The sequence below is a fragment of the Oryx dammah genome, unplaced genomic scaffold (assembly GCF_014754425.2).
Source record: "Oryx dammah isolate SB20612 unplaced genomic scaffold, SCBI_Odam_1.1 HiC_scaffold_14, whole genome shotgun sequence".
In the NCBI taxonomy this organism is placed as follows: Eukaryota; Metazoa; Chordata; class Mammalia; order Artiodactyla; family Bovidae; genus Oryx; species Oryx dammah.
This window is the reverse complement of record NW_024070198.1, coordinates 44,202,052-44,219,112: the sequence shown is the minus strand read 5'-3', so window position 1 is coordinate 44,219,112 and position 17,061 is coordinate 44,202,052. Positions and strand designations below refer to the sequence as shown.

Genomic DNA, 17,061 nt, shown 5'->3' with positions numbered 1-17,061 from the left:
AACCATGCAAGAAACTCAGCAGAGGGGCCCAGGGAACCATGCAGGAAGGGATGGTAGGCATGGACCTTACAGGTTATGGGTCAGCCTAGATCTGAGGGCTGCCCGGGATGGTGGAAGCCTGTGGCGGGAGATGTAGCCCTAAGGCAGCTGGCATCCTGTGGGCCAGAGGGTGGGGGTCACCAGCGGTTACAAGAGAAGGAGCCAGTGGATTTGATCGAGGCTGGGATGGAGGTGAGGAAGGCAGAGGAAGAGGAGCCAGCAGGAACCAGGTCCAGGGGGCTGGGAGTTGGAGGTGCCTAGAAGAGTCGGCATCGTTATCTGCACGAAGCATGTGTAGCACAGGAAGTGATGTGGCCACAGGGGCAGCCCACAGGCTACAGCCAAGATCAGCGCCTTGCCCACGGCAGACCTCTGTCCAGGCCCCACGCCTGCCCCGCTTCTGCAGGCCCTGCTGTCCATCCACATGTGTCTTTCAGTCAACACATTCTGAGCATGCTCAGACCTTTGTTTCACCTGCTCTCCTGCTCCTTCAACCCCTCACCTGGTTCCCGAGCTGCCCCACATCTCCAGGTCCCCCCAGAGCTCCCTTCAAGGCCCTCCATTTCCCACAAACCGTTTATCAACCATGCTGGGCTGCCTGCCGGCCTGTGGGCAGCTCTGAGTTGCTCTGGAATTTTTCACTTGGAAATCAGTGGTGCCCACTCTGGCACAAGCCCTCGGTGACACAGGAGAGGGGCTGACCATCCAGAGTGGCCAAGGACAGGGGAGCAGGCTGAGGAGCCAGGTCCAGCCATGGGCCGTGTTCATTTCCTAGGCCTGCCTTAACACAGGACCACACGCTGGAGGCTTAAAGCACCAGCAGGGTCTCCTCTCGTGGGGCCAGAAGCCAGAAGTCTGAATCAAGGTGCTGGCAGGGTTAGCTCCTTCTGCAGGCTCTGCAGGAGAATCCATCCATGCCTGACTCCTGGCTGTCCTCAGCGTTCCTGGGCTTGTGGCCGCATCTCTGCTGTTTCTGCCTCTGTCCACGTGACCTCTGTTCACGTGGACCCATATATTCCTGGGTCCCTGTGCTTCTCCTTTTTCCATCTCTTACGAGGACACACATCACTGAATTTAGGTTCTACCCTAAGTCCAGAATAATCTCATCTTGAGATCCTGAAATTAATCACATTTGCAAAATTCAAGAGCCTGATGCATGGGGGCAGGGGGAGCTGAGCAGTGACTGCTAATGGAACAGGGTTTGCTTCGATGGTGATGAGAGTGTTCAGGGGTAGAGGGGGATGCTGTTTGTACAACTCAGTGAATATGCTAAAATCCATGGAATTGCATGCTTTAGAAGAGGAAGCTTAATGGTTGGTGAATTAGTTCTCAGTATAGCTGTTATTTTTAAAAGGAGCCTGGCTTGGGGCAGCCATCAATCGTAGCTGCTATTTTTATTATTGATGTGCCAGCAAGAGGTATTCTTAAAATCTTTTATGACAGCTTGTTTTACCTCTTTGGTCATGTCTCCCAAACCTGGTTATAAATTACATTTGAAACAGGAACCACGGGTGAGACGTCTTTATGGGTACCACGGGAGACGGCCCGGCATTTTGCACATAGTAGGGGATAATGAGTGTTTGTTTTGATTACACATGAGTATTTCACATGGAAATTACTTATTGAAATTAAGCCCAGGGACTTCCCTGGGAGTCCAGTGGTTAAGACTCTGTACTTCCCATGCAGGTGGCATGGTTCGATCCCTGATGGGGGAACGAAGATTCCCACATGCCATGTGGCACAGCCAAAAAATTTTTTAAAAAAACGCCTGATGATAATAATGGGTTCACTAGTATCACTGCTGCTACCCCTGTATTTCAAACACAGATAGGGTGGGGTATTATTTTTGCCCATGAGCTCCTCCCATAAAGGAACTGAAATTGAATTTCATTCCAACTCATGATTGACAGCACACTATGTGTGCACACAAGTGCGTGCTTAGTCGTGTCTGACTCTTTGCTACCCCGATGCACTGTAGCCCACCAGGCTCCTCTGTCCATGGGGTTTCCCAGGCAGGAATACTGGAGTGGCTTTCCATTTCCTACTCCAGAGGACTTCCCGATCTAGGGATCAAACCTGCATCCCTTGTGTCTCCTACATCTGCAGGTGAATTCTTTACCACTGAGACCACTGGGAAGTCCTGGCAGCACAGTCTTGAGCCTAAAAGTCTTTTTCCAAGAAAATTCAGTTAGCAGCTGAACATGGAAGTAGCCAGATTAATTCATATTTTTGAATCATCGTCTTATTACAGGTCATCAAAATCCATGTGCCCCTACCCTGTTTGCCTGGGAGTGGTATGAAAAATCATAATAAGAACAGCACCATTAAGCTGTGTTACTGCCTCGTGCACCGTTGCTTTGAAAATTAAAAACTGAATTTTAAGAAGAACAAAACTTATCTTGAGGAAGTACAGGTCCCCTGAGTTATCACTTTGAAAACTAATAGAACCAACTTAAAATTTTAATAGATTTCTCTTTGTTTCCACTGAAGGAGAAACAGTAGGATTCTAACATTTAAAATAAGGCTGGCTGTTTTCAGAGCAGTAACTCCACTTCTCTGGCCCTTTTCCTTTTGACCTCTGCCCTCTATCAAGGTCAGCCCTGTTCTGGCCTCCACATCCCTCTTGAAACAGCACCAGAAGGAGGCAGGCAGGAGAGTGTGGGAGTTGAACACCTCAAGCTTCAGATACATGGGTCAAGATTGGGTCCCACCTGTATCTCCAGCTACCTGTGTGGCCTTGACAGTGGGGAAAATGACCAGATGTATCCTAGGCAGGGTGCCATGAGGGGTGGCCATCCTTACCCTCAACCACCCCCTCTCCTCTGCTTCCCCCCCATTCACCGCCTTTGACTGCCCTGGAAGGTGGCCTTACCCTCCCCATAAGGGCTGGTCCAGTGTTCCCCTCTGCCTCCTAATCCCCCCAGGGAGAAGATAGCCACACTCTTCATCTCTCCCAGACACTGGAAACTGACTTTGAAGCTTTCCCCCTCCTCTACCAGTGGGAAAAGAGCCCCACTTTCGAAGTCTGCTGGATTTAAATCCCTCACTCTGAGATACTTCCAACTCCCAAGTTTAGAACGAACTACCTATGACATGCAACTTAAATCACATCTGCTTATCTAGCTTGGGGCCAGAAAGGGCTGTGAGAACATCAAATTTTAAATCTCAGAAACCCTGAATCCTTGAATTTTGTGTCCACTGTGGTTTCCAGCAATCTCTAGAGCTGAGTGATTAATTATACACAAGACAGGCCAAAGCAATTATTTAATTAAGATGTATTCTAGGCTGCCAATGGTTTGCAGCAAAGGGAAAGACTTTACCCCAGTTTCTCAACATCTGGCCCTTGGATGACTTAAAAGATAAAAGGAGATACCAGAACAATTTTATGACTGAATAACAATTTCTAGAAATTTTCCATTAAGTAGAAAAACTTCTTCAGTCATATGCTTCTCATGATTAGAACTTGGTGACATGTTTTACTGTAAGTTTTCAGCTTATTGAAATCTAATGCAAAATAGAAAATGTTGCAATACAAGATGAGATGTTGGTGTCATTTTCTTTTGGGGGCTGGAAAGTCAGTTTTCTAGCCAATCTCTCTTTTCCCTCCAAGTGTATTATTCATTTTCCACTTTGCCCTGGCCTCTTTTTTAAAAGAGCTTTTTCTTAATTGAGGCTTTTACGAAATGAACTTTAATAAACAGAAATCTCCTACTACCCATTCTTAACTTAGGAATCTAAGTTTTAGTTCATAAAGAACTTTTCAAAGAAAAAAAAAATGCAAGTCTCCCCAGAGTCGATGGCCAGAGCCGTGCCTATATGCTCTGCTTTGAGATTCCTGAAGACACTAGTTGGAGGGGGTGAGGGAGTGGGAGGGGGCCGGGGAGTATAAGAGAACAGCTCTGTGCAAGGGCTTTCTGTCAATCTGTGGGATTCTAAATAAGCCGAAACGTCCTCAGTTACTCCAGAGCACTGTTTCCCCATCTCTGAGCAGCTATGCCGCCAGTGTTGATCACACACAGCTTCACTCCCCAATGTTTCCCAAGTGCCTCGTGTGGTCCCAGTGCCATCGTTTCAGCTAGGCTGTGGTCATCCTGAACATGACTGTGCTGTCCCTTCCACTGCTTTTGAGACTTCACAAAACCAGGACCCGTGGAGTAAGCCAGTTGAATAATAATGAACTGATTAGTGTGTGGGGGTTTACCAGTTGTGTTCAAAATAAATATTTGCCTTATTCATACCTTCTCCTTTTATGCCATTTGAGTACTGGAATACAGTCATTCCATTAAAATATAAGAACGATTAAATGGTCAGTTGTAAGTAGGTTATCACTAAGTGTAGGATGAGTGAATGGCTGAACAAATAAAGGAACAATCTTGGAAGACATTTTCCAATCTCTTTCCTTTGGGAACAAGCTCAGATTATCTGAAAGAAACTGATGGAGCACCTGACTTTTTCAGCCGTTACTTAAAGACTAAGCTATTTCTCAAATCCTTGGGTTGAGGCTACATAAATCATCTGTGAGAACTGACTCCCTAAACCTGGAGTCCATGGACCTCATCCATGGTTTTGAATCTCCTTAAATTTTCTGCAAAATATTATGTATCTATGTATGTGTGAATTCTCCTGGGGAGAGTATAAGGAGATTCATGTCTCAAAAAAGGTTAAGAGTCAGTGTGTTTTAAGTGTCTATTTACAATCAGATGAATTTTGCATGAAAATTGTGTTCCTTTATGATTGTGGTCAACTTGATTGGTAACAGAAGTTGCTAGATGTGTGGGAACTCTCGGAGCTGCCAGTTTACTGTTACCCAAATTTCCATTTCTCCAAAGAAAAACTAATTTCAACATCAGGAAGAGCCTGTTTAAAGAATTTCCTGTTCCACATTGGAAAAGAATAAGTCAAAAACCAACCTGTAGGCTGATGTTCCCACATCACTTGAAGGAAGCTGACGTGGCTCATTTCCAGGAAGTAGGACACAGCCTTAGTGACAGCTTTTCTTTTCTTGGGCTCCAAGATCACTGCAGAAGGTAACTGCAGCCATGAAATTAGAAGATGTTTGCTCCTTGGAAGAAAAGCTATGACAAACCTAGACCATGTATTAAAAAGCAGAGACATCACTTTGCCAGCAAAGGTCCCCATAGTCCAGTAGTCATGTACAGATGTGAAAGTTGGACCATAAAGAAGGCTGAGCACTGAAGAGATACTTTCAAACTGTGGTGCTGGTGAAGACTCTTGAGAGCCCCTTGGACAACAAGGAAATCAAACCAGTCAATCCTAAAGGAAAGCAACCTTAAATATTCATTACAAGGACTGACACTGAAGCTGAAGCTCCAGTAGTTTGTCCACTTGATGTGAACAGCTGACTCATTGGAAAAGACCCTAATGCTGGGAAAGATTAAAGATTGAAAATAAAAGGAGAAGAGGGCGGCAGAGGATGAGGTGGTTGGATAGCATCACCAATTCAATGGACATGAACTTGAGCAAACTCTAGGAGATAGTGAGGGACAGGGAGGCCTGGCATGCTGCAGTCCTTGGGGTCACAAAGACATGACTTAGTGACTGAACAACAGCAAGGACACGGCCTCAGCTCTGTCCTTCTCCAGGTCAGACATGCCTTGGGGTCCATGAGCTTCTGTCTCTGCAAGTTAAAATATTTAGCATATGTGTCTATTTTTCAAAAGAATTTATACTTTTAGAGGCCTCCTTGGTGGTCCAGTGGTTAAGACTCTGCTGTCACTGCAGGGGGCTCAGGTTCAATCCCTGGTCAGAGAACTAAGATATTGCACGGCCCAAATAAATAAATAAAGTAAAATAATTTTAAAAAAAGAATTTTTATTCCCAAATGTAAATGTTAGCACAAAGGGTTCTTTCTTCATTATCGTCACTCCAGAAGAAGCATAGCTATCTTATTAATGCTATGTTCCATACCAGAGAGCCACAGATGTCCAGGATGGGGGAGACACGGGAACAAAGCACAGGACCTTCCTGAAATGGTCAGCCTTTGAATGGGTACATTAACAGAAGCTTCATCCTTGGCGCTGCCCTTGTCAGTAACAAAGAGCTGCTGCCGTGCAAGCCCTGCCGCGCAGCCGGGAAGTGGCAGAGCTGGAGCTCAAGCCAGATCGGTGGATTCGAAGCCCTCCTCCTTGGCCTCGGTGCTGAGACACTCTTCAGGCCTCTAGAGAGCTGTACACCTTTAGCCCAAACAGACCCAGATGCAGACCTCAGCTCTTCGGGGAACGGTTCTGTTGCTTTGTGCACTTACGTTAAAATTGGTTCCTTTATTCACACATTGCCCACAAACTAAATAAGCAAAATACCCAAGAAAGCATCCTTTTAAAATTCTTTTTTTCACTGAAGTACAGTTGGCTTACAATGTTGCGTTTGTTTCTTGTGTCCAGCAAAGTGATTCCATTTTATGTGTATAACAGACTCTTTTCCATTAGAGGTTATTGCAAGATAATGAATATAGTCCCCTCTGTTATACAGTAGGCCCTAGTTGTTAGCGATACTATATATAGTAGTTTGTATGTGTTCATCTCAAACTGCTAATTTATCCCTCCCCCTCCTTTGGTAACCATGTAGTTACTCAGTCATGTCCAACTCTACAGTCCCATGAACTGCAGCCCACCAGGCTCCTCTGTCTATGAAATTCTCCAAGCAAGAATACCAGAGTGGGCAGCCATTCCCTTCTCCAAGGGATCTTCCCAACCAAGGAACTGAATCCAGGTCTCCTACATTACAGACGAATTCCTTACTATCTGAGCTACCAGGAAAGCCCAACAATAAGTTAAAAAAAAAAAAAAAAAGCATAAGTTTATATTCAACCTTATATCAGAATCCTTTCAACTATTTAGGAAATTTTGTTGATCAGATTGAATAATTCAGATGTAGGAATTTTCCTTAAAAAAATAAATAAAGATTTCCCTTCTGAATCATATCTGCTAATTTAGATCCAATTACTCTCTAAGCAGATGAAACATCTTTTGTCTCAGCTCTTCTTCTCAACAATGTATCCTCGAGAAGTAAAAAACAAATGAAAGGCATAATGACTAAACACAGTCTATTCTTTACCATAAAACATTTGAAACGAAAAACTTCTCAGACTTGTCTTCCAAAATATTTGCAAAAATAAGTCAAACTAAGCATATGGCAGAGAAATGCCCTTTCCAATTCAGACCCAGGAATATAAATAAACTGGTATTTCTTTTTTTATTCTCTCTGTCATTAAGAACTGGGTTTTAACCATAAACAAGAAGCTGCCCTTAAAAGTTACGTAATTTTTCTTCTTTCTTTTTCAACAGGGGACTCATTACATTTGAAAATAACACCTATATTTTGGAGCCAATGAAAAATGCAACCAACAGATACAAATTCTTCCCAGTGGAAAACTTGCCGGGCACCTGGGGATCGTGTGGATCAAATACGTCGGGCCTCACTCTGCACGACAGGCTCCCACTGGCCTCCCAGACCCAGACAAGGAGGGTAGGAGGAAACCCCACATTACATCTCTGGAGACAGTGGGGGGAGGCGCGGGGGCTCCAACTAGGGACACCCACTGCTAGGCCATCTGGAGAAATTCTACCATTTGTGTCTGAGGGTTGGAGTCACCCACTTTATCTACAGGTGGTTGATATGAAGTAGGCAGAACATAATCAGATACTGAAAACTCCATCATTGTATTGCAAACGTCAGGGTCAGACTCACTGACCTGTGCTGGGTAGAGCTGGGCTCAGAGGACTCAAAATCACCATTCACTGTCTCCAGTGATAACCTTCTGGGCTTGGCCCAGAAGTCTGCCCCGCCATTATACCCCTCTGTGGTACACAGGACTGGACCAGATCCTCTGCACCCTCGGCAGCCCTCCTTCTACGGGAGAAGAAAGACAATATGGAGGTTTCTCCACGGCCAGTCTGTTTTATATTAGGGTCTTCTTTAGAACTGGGGAAGAATTTCCTGCCGTTGCCCACTTGCCTGCCCTGGGTGAACCAGGTCTTGATCCAGCAGTGTGATGTTTAGCCCTAGTCCAGACACCATGGGGCGTCTGGGTGTCACACTTCTCCCCCTGGATGTCTGCTCTCTGGCCACCCAGCCCTGGGTCTGCTCATCACAGGTCTTCCCTTCTGCAGCAGGACTGGAGACAGAGGTTGCCCAATTGAGTTAAGAGCGCAATCTGCCTCCGGGCTAAGAGGTCACCGCTGGTGCAGCACCAGGGAGCCTCCACCCTGAATGTCTGCCTGACCCTTTTACATCAGTGACACAGGAGCTCCACAGACCACAACCGAACTCACAAAAGGGAGTAAGGGTAGCCCCATCTGGCTAGAGGCCCCGAATTCCAAGGAGCACAACCCGATAGGAAGTTATCAGTGATTTACTGATTTCTCATCTCTGTCTTTCCCCTTCCTCTATTGACAAGAAATCCAGAATTCGTTCATGTGATGTCACTTGTGCTTACATTTGATAAGCACAGCTTATCACTTAACAATTAATGCTCTGTCTCCCCTGACTTTGACAAGTTTTCAGAGTTCCACTTAACACTCTTCATCTTACCTGACTATACTGCTTACCACTCAAAGCTTTATGAAAATTGTGCCTCTTTGTATTCCTAATCATGTTTCTCCAAACAGTAAATGTAATCCTAAACAATTTCTCCTTCTTAAAAATTTCCTGTTAGCTGTGGCTAGATGGTGTTCCCCTAACCTGCTCTTAACTGAACCACTTCAGTACTTTTCATTTTAATTTTGCATTCATTCTTTCCATTCTGATTCTGCCCATGTGACCCTAACTTCCTCTCTTTGTTAATATACTCCCAAGGGTTTCTACAGCTGGTGCTTGCAGCCTCGTTTTTCCTTATTCTTCCCCATCACCCTGTGTCAGGCACTATGGCTGACCTTGACATTGACACTCAGTGGGGGAGCGAAGATCTCAACCTCCAGGAACAGGGCTTGACAAGTACCCGCATCACCAGCAGTAGCAGCTCCAGAGAATCTTCCTTCTCCTCCCCCCACCCCTTTTAGAGGGTCAGAGTTAAGAGATGGAGTCATAGAGACCAGCCTCTGTGCTCCCAGGGCATGTTTGCTTTAGGTTTCAAAGGCTCTCGCGTTTGATTCCAGACCTCAGATAAGATGGGATGGGACCGTAGCCTTCACAGTCATAAAAAAAAATAGAATATTTGCATTTTGTTTCTGAGGCGCCTTGCTTTGAGTCCTCACTGAACACACACGATCCACCTTGTGAGATTTATAACTTGACAGTTTAAACGGCACTCGGATATGTTTGCCATTTCATTTAGAAGTGCATGCCTGGTTGGTCCTGGCCAGCCATATTTTAATTCTTTAAGTTTACAGCTCCCTAGACCTGTGATTGGCACAGTAATTTCCAGTCATTTTGACTTGTAGAGAGATGGAGAAAACCTGAATAACCATGGTGGTTTGTTAATAACGCATATGGAAGCATAAATGAACCTTTAAATCAAAAGCGGGGGGTATCATACGCACTTAGACGCCACTCGCAGTGTTTCTGTCTGGAAAATGCTGTGCTTGATTTTATGGAAGGGAACATGTCTTTGACAGAAAGCACATCTGTATCATGAAAACAATACCAAAAATAATTTTCAACTAAGTGGAATATGTGAGAATTGGAATTGTATACGAGACCATTTGGTAAACATGAAAGGAAAGTACTTGAGTTCCGTGCCGCTTGCCTGCCAGACTTAACACTTTCTTTATCTTAAACTCAAAAATCGATGTAACTTTGGCTAACTCCTCTGGTTTATGCCCTGCAGCAAATGCATTTGCGTTTTCCTAGCACTTTTCTGCCCCTACTAAATGTTAACTATTGCAAAGACTGGCTTGCAGGCTGAGATTTTTCTGCAGATGTGTGTGTTTTTCTTCAAGGAGCAACGGGAATAACTCTGCACTTGGGGTATGCACCGGCTATAATATCAGCTTGAGCTATTGTTTGTCATTTTTACAAGGCTTTCTGTTAGATTTTAATGAGAACCCAAGTTGCTTCCGGAAGGGTGCCTACAGTCAGGGCCTTCCTTGCCAGTTCCATCTTCTGCAGGTTTTTAACGCCCAACCCGCAGAGCCCCGGCCACTCAGCCCTCCTGGGACTTCGCCCTCCCCCTCCACCAGCTGGTCACTCAAAAATGCAAACGAATTTTAACACAAGCCTGAGCAGTCTCTAAGGAAGGTGAAGGCTGTAAATCTGCTACTGGAGCAAATCACAGAATACATCCCGAAGGCAGATGTAAATTATTGTTGAATTATCCTCCCTGGGGATTATCTGTGCTATTGTTCCCCTCCACTAGTATGGATAATTGTGAGTCACATGTAGAAGTTGTTGCCTTCTCTAAAAGAAGCAATGTGCATTTGGTCTATTGAGTACAAATAGCACAGCCTGTCAGGGAGACCCTGTGGGGTTTCCTCAAACGCCGCCAATCTGAAATGGACCAGGGCTGTTGCTTTGGGTCTTCTAGACAGGCTGCCATACTGGTTTAATAGAAGCCGTGGTAGTGGTGGTCTTGGGGGTGGTATTAACAGTAGAGTGGATCATCTGTAGAGTCTAATAATAGCTGAATATCAGGGACTAACCAGAATTGTTGGAAAACTTGTTAATTAGAGCAAGCATGTTTAATTTCTCTCTACTGTAACCACGTCCTTGACAGCTCAGCTGGTAAAGAATCCACCTGCAATGCAGGAGACCCCGGTTCAATTCCTGGTTTGGGAAGATCCGCTGGAGAAGGGATAGGCTACCCACTCCAGTATTCTTGGGCTTCCTTGTGGCTCAGCTGGTAAAGAATTCGCCTGCAATGTGGGAGACCTGGGTTCAATCCCTGGGCTGGGAAGATCCCCTGGAGAAGGGAAAGGCTGCCCACTCAAGTATTCTGGCCTGGAAAATTCCATGGACTATTCAGTCCATGGGGTCTCAAAGAGCTGGACATGACTGAGAGACTTTCACTTTCACTTTCTTTTCATTATAACCACTCCCACCTCAATACCTCCTCTAAGAGGCCATACCAAGTGCCCTTACTGCCTTAGTCATTGTTAAATTTTGGTGGATAACAGAGCCAGCCCTGCTATTGCTTCCTTAGCCCTGAGCTCTGAGTATCTCTCAGTGAGAACCAAGGTGCCAAAATCTCCAGATGTGGATTCCTATTCAGTCTTGAATCAATTAAAGCTCTAGAAAAATAAATACTAGCTCTCACTTCTGCCACGGGCGTTTTGGACTCAATTTCGATACTTTGCATTTGTGCCCATTAACATTCAGTACGTCAGACTCAGTCCGTTCTTCCAGCGTCTGTCTCATTTGCTTATTGGTTCTGCAGCCTGTATATTAGCCAGTCCTCCAAGGCTGTATTCCATGCAGATATGGTCCGGGTGCTTCATCCCCATGCAAATCGTTCATAAGGATGGTAGAGACGACCTGTCACAGCCAAGACCAGGGCTCAGCTCATAAATACTCATTACGTGGCCTTAGAGCCAAGGCATGGAGTCTGGCTTGAGTCAACAATGAGCTTTCTTTACTAAGAAGGAGATAAATCAAACTTTTGAGTCACCGAATTTGCTAAACTTGCCGTCTTTGCAGACGGTCCTAGATCCATTGTTATTTTATTGTTGTTGTTTGGTTAAAACATCCAACTTGAATCTGTTTGCCTGGCTCCATCTTTTTACTGCCTCAAACTGTCACAAGTGGTCATCTTCTCCCCCACTTCCACCATTGTCCCCCTATAATCCATTCTCCTCCCATCAACCAGGGTGATATGTAAAGAACCTCACCTGCAAGGGAGCCCCACTGCTCTCAGACAGTTAGGTTACCAGTCAGCCTCCTCGCTCTGGGCCCTGTCCTCTGTCTCCATCCTTGGCCGCATCCCATCCACGCCCTGCCCTCTCTCACTAGGCAATAGCCATCCTGCCTGCTGCTACAACCCAAGCTCTCCCAGCCTCAGGACTTGTGCTCTTATTATCCCTCCTCCCAGATAGGTTATTTCAGGGGTCTGGCCCATAGGAAGAGAGAGTTGCATTGAGAATTTATTGCCCCCCTAATCTCAGCGTGTTTTTTTCAGACTCAAGTTGAGTTCCCAGAGCCAGAGCTCTTATTGTGAAAATATGTGGGGGCCATTCTTCCCGAGAACTTGACTGTGACAACTTTGAGAGGCCAGGGAACCGCTTCCCAGTTGAGCAAGACTCAAAGAATGCCTCCAACCTTGGAGCAGAAATGGTTGGGCCATTCTCAGAGGCTCATGTTCTCACCTGTTTGGAGAAGGGTGTTTGTTTCCTCAATCTCCCCCCACCTCAAAATTGCAGCAAGCAACCAGTTTCAAATGTGGCTCTGCATAGCAAACATTTTGAATATGATTTTTTAACTGGATAGCCCAGATAGGTGGGAATCATGTGGAGGTAATTTAAGCCTCTCTGTGTATGCAGCTGATGGAAAAGGAACCTCTGCGGCCATGAGCCGGCCACTCCCCTGTGGCTTTTTATTATTATGTGGTTAGGCGTCTCTCTGAGCTTGCAATTCTCTGCATTCATGAGAAAATGTGGACTTCTCTGAAAACTGCAGAGACAGGAAAATTGGGCTCATGTGTTTGTTTTCATTATCTGGAATTGTGTATTTTCTAAATGATGATCCAAGGCCATTTGGAACTGTCCCCTGGTCGTTCATTTCACCCCCTTGCAGTCTGAAAGGTGTAACATCTAAGCGACCAGGGTTCTCTCCATGAGTTTTTCGATGGGAGGTTAATTTATTTTTCCTTTAATAGAGCTGTATTTTCTTCTGTAAGATGAGTCTTTGAATGGTAAATCAGGGAATTATGGGGGGAAGAGGTTTCTGCTTTCCACCCCTCAGGAAGGAGGGACCACTTTAAGATGGTGTCTTATTTTGTGCAGACCAGTGGGCACCACTGGGGCTAGTCATTTTCCCTTTGTGAGTAAGTTGGTCACCATGAAACATGCCTACAACATATAGTTACTAAACTGAACTTTTCTCCTGGTAATGTTGTTAAAATATGAGAAATTTTACCTTTCATGGTGCTTTACTTTTCCTCCCTCCATAAGGTTTCCAGATTTCTTTGAAGTGAAAGTAAAAGTGTCAGTCGCTCAGTCGTGTCCAACTCTTTGTGACCCCATGGACTGTAGCCCTCCAGGCACCTCTGTCCATGGGATTCTCCAGGCCAGAATACTGGAGTGGGTTGCCATTTCCTTCCACAGGGGATCTTCCCGACCCAGGGATCAAACCTGGGTCTCCTGTGTTGGCAGGCAGATTCTTTACCATCTGAGCCACCAGGGAAGCCCTGAGATTTCTTTAGAGATATCAGAATTCATGAATCAGCATAGCTGGGCAGCAAGGAGGAACACTGCTATGATACAAACACATTTTTCTTGTAAAAATCTGTTTGGAAGATCCTGCACTGATGGGGATTTGTTTTATAAAAGATGTTTCCCTCAGGATTATGTGACTGGAAAGCTGATTCAGAGCAGGCCTTGGTCATTTTTGCTTTTGTCTGAAAGCCTGGTTGTAACATGCAAGTTTTCAAGGTTAAGCAGAATGTAGTTAACTCATAAAGCAGCGATATCAGTTATGGGGAGCCAGACCTGTTCAACCCCCATTTCCTCTGACTCCATTTTATTGCAAAAACAGAAGGCTTTATTTTTTGCTTTTAAAGTTGGCTTTTTGAGACCACCCTCCATGAATTGCTCTTTTTTTTTTTTTTCCCCTCCAAAAAATGCCTTTGGGATTCTCCCAGTAATTCATGGAAGAGTGTGAGTGTTTTTTGAGGAAACGTGATTAAAATGTCACCCACTTCAGAGGCTGCTTTTAATGGGGAGGGAGTTCGTTCTTGGGCCGTCTGCCTCTTCTTCAGCCCTACCCCTTGATAAACAAGGTCTTTATTCTTCTCAGCTTTTGCACTCTTACCAAATCACTTTTCTCTAGTGGCATATTTCAGCCTTTATTTTCTTTCGGTTCTGTTTCTTTTATTCCTTTCTGGTTTTCCTCCTAAGACCTCCTTCTTGCCTGGCTCACTTGTTCCCCATTCTTCCTTTGCATCTAACCAGATTTTTCAATGATCAGCCACAAGAAATCAGCCTTCTGGCCTAGACTTCTCAGTTTTCCCCCAGAAGGGCAGTTCCAGCTTCAAATACATTCTCCTCCGATTTTGTGACGTGAGCAAAGCTTTTCTTCTCTGCTTTTCTCACGTCACAAAACCGGACCACAAAGGCAAACCCTGAATCCCATCGATTTCTACAGTGGTCTTGACGTGTGCTACATCCAGCCTGAGATGAACGGCCTTGGGCTTCTGCCCCAGAGTTATTTGCTTATGTGTGTGTTTTGTTTAATGGTGATTTCAACTCGTTCTGATCCTAAAATCAGTGATCCAGGGCAAAGGTTAGATTCCTTTACAGGGACTTCCCAGATGGGAATGGAAACTGACGGTTCATGTTGAGATGGTTTTACAGAAGTCGTTGGGGTCAGAGGTGAACTCCTAGGTGGAACAGAGGTGTGGGAGCCAGTGTTGTTGGTAGGGGTGCGGTGTCCCTTTAGTTCCGATGCTTCCGTCGAGAGATAGTGACAGTGTTCTGAAAGCCCCAGCGAGGCTGTCAGGGAAATTAAATCCATGTTTACTTTTGGCAGCAAAAAAGAGAGACCCTCAAGATGACCAAGTACGTGGAGCTCGTTATCGTCGCCGATAACCGAGAGGTAAGAACTTTTTGAAATTTCTTGGTTGATTAAAAAAAAAAAAAAACAGCCACCACAGGGAAAAGAAAACATTTAACAAATTATTACATGCTTTAGTTAACCTCATTTTCTATGAGGCCTTAAGAGCATTGTGAACAACCCATGGGAAAACGTGGCTCCCTGATCTTATAAGGTATAAAACATTAAAAATGTATCTGCTATTACAAAATATTAGCAAGGACTGCAGAAAAGAATATTAGCAAGGACTACAGAGCTGCCATAGTAGCTAAGCTCTCCAAACAGGGAGAATTATTTGTGGGAAATAGCAGATGGTTTTAGAATGTATTCTAAAACACTTTGGGGAAAAGTTTAGTTTAAAAAATTTCCAGTATGTTCTAAACCAAAATTAATGAATGAATGAAGGCTATAGAAACACAGCAGAAAAATCCTACCTTCTGAAGTAAGGCTTTATCCCGTGCTAGTTTTTTTCTTTAAATTAATTTTTAATTTTTAATTAGCTCTTTTTATTTTTTAGATTATCTCCTCTGTGTTCATTTCTTGCCACTACTACTTATCATGAATTAGGTGACATTTTCTCCCAGGCTGGCTCAACACATATGAATGAAACAGATTTGACAATTTCTCAGGAAACTGTTCCCAGTCTGGAAGGTCAGATTAGAGAGGAGAAAGGGGAATTTATTAACTTTTATCCATTCTCTGTATTGTTTGACTTGCTGCCATGAGCTTCTATTACTTTCACTCTTTAATTTTTAAAAACAAATATAAAAGAAATTTCGGAGGAAGTTCAAATCAAGTCGATGATATGAAGAATGGCTTTGGGCTGCTTTCTGGTTGTCTGTTTTCTCTTTGCCAAAACATGTCACTGCCTCCATCATTTATGAGGCTGGAAAAAATCACAAAAGTTACTGTCTTATGAGCACTTGGCTTGGGTGAATTTCAGGGAGTTTCAGAAAGTCCCTGGACAGGGAAATTACTCGGCAGAATGGGAGCTCACTTCACCATAAACCAGGGAGGGCCCTAGGGGGTTGCAAAGCCCAAGACTTCACATTTCCAGGAGCTGAGAAGATGAGATTTGATTGATGGTCTTACTGTTATTAATGCTGACATTTAAAATTATTAAGTTTCAGAGGCAAGGAAAAGACCTGGAAAAAGTCAAGCAGCGATTAATAGAGATCGCTAATCACGTTGACAAGGTAAGTTCTTTGGGGGTAATTAAATCACTCACATCATGTAAACGTTTGGGAATGAGGTGGAGGGAATGAAACACACCCCATCTGACTTCGGAAGTCTGGCTTCTGCCTCTGGTACTCGACTTTCCCTTCCTCTGAAGACCCCCAGGGCTTGGAATAGCTGTAGGAGATGCCCCCACGCTGTCTGGACCATGGTGGCCTTGGGATCCATCTCTTCCCATCCTGGTCTCCCCAGCTGGATCCTAAACCAGATGGCACATGTGACCCTCTTGAAAGCGCCCAGCGGGCCTATCCCCAGGTCTCCCTGGGCAGGTCCCACAGCCGCCTGAGGGTCGGCTCTCATTGATAAGGAACCTACGGGCTTCACAGTCCTGGGATGCGGCAATTGGCTTTTGGCTCAACCTGCTGCTGGAAAATTCTTCACCGTGAACTCAGGAGGGAGCTCACCTTTGCAAAGGTGACTTTAGAGTTGGACGAGATCCTGAAAGTCTTGTCTGGCCCAGGTGTATTTGCTCACCAACACTCCTTCCATGAGCTGTTCACAAGGTGAAACCATGTGGGCCAGCTGCCTTTAGCAACACACTCTGAGAGAGAGCGTCGGCTCATTGGTGCTAAGGGCTTTCAGCCCAGAGCCGCTGGAGTTGCCCAGAAGCTTTCAAAGGCCTTGCTTTCAAAGGAGGGGTGGGGCTGGACATCAGGCTTCGTAGGCTCCCAGGTGGCTCTCATGTGCCACGTGGCTGGCAGCCCCTGTCTGAACACGACCATTATTCTCAGCAGCAAGTCTGTCTCTCACCTCTGAGCACAGTGGGAACCAGAAAGCGGCCCCAGCTCATCACTGAAGCTCTCCTGGCGGGGATTCTCTGAAATGCTCACAGTTTATGCGTAGCAGTTTGAAGATGCTTCACAGTAGCTATGTTTCCAAGCAATCTTATTATATTCAAATTGACTTTTCAAAGTTTTCTGCAGAGATGAAAGCAAAAGCCCTTCTAGAAATCCAACTCTGTTCTACGAGGCCTTATGGGCAGAACTGAGCACGGTGCATCAGGAATCCAGAATGCATCAGATGGGGTCCATCTGCTCAGGGAGGTCACAGCTTTGTAGGGAAGCAGACCCATAAGCCACTTGGTGTGGT

General features: G+C 45.1%; 1 protein-coding gene across 1 annotated transcript in view; it reads left to right on the top strand.

Moving 5' to 3' along the window:
• ADAM12 (ADAM metallopeptidase domain 12) overlaps positions 1 to 17,061 on the top strand; it is a 391,557-nt gene that overhangs the window by 268,586 nt on the left and 105,910 nt on the right. Inside the window, exons 6-8 of the mRNA XM_040254432.1 lie at positions 7,344 to 7,524; positions 14,674 to 14,739; positions 15,861 to 15,932. Coding sequence (XP_040110366.1) covers positions 7,344 to 7,524; positions 14,674 to 14,739; positions 15,861 to 15,932 — 319 coding nt within the window. The remainder of the gene's footprint in view (positions 1 to 7,343; positions 7,525 to 14,673; positions 14,740 to 15,860; positions 15,933 to 17,061) is intronic.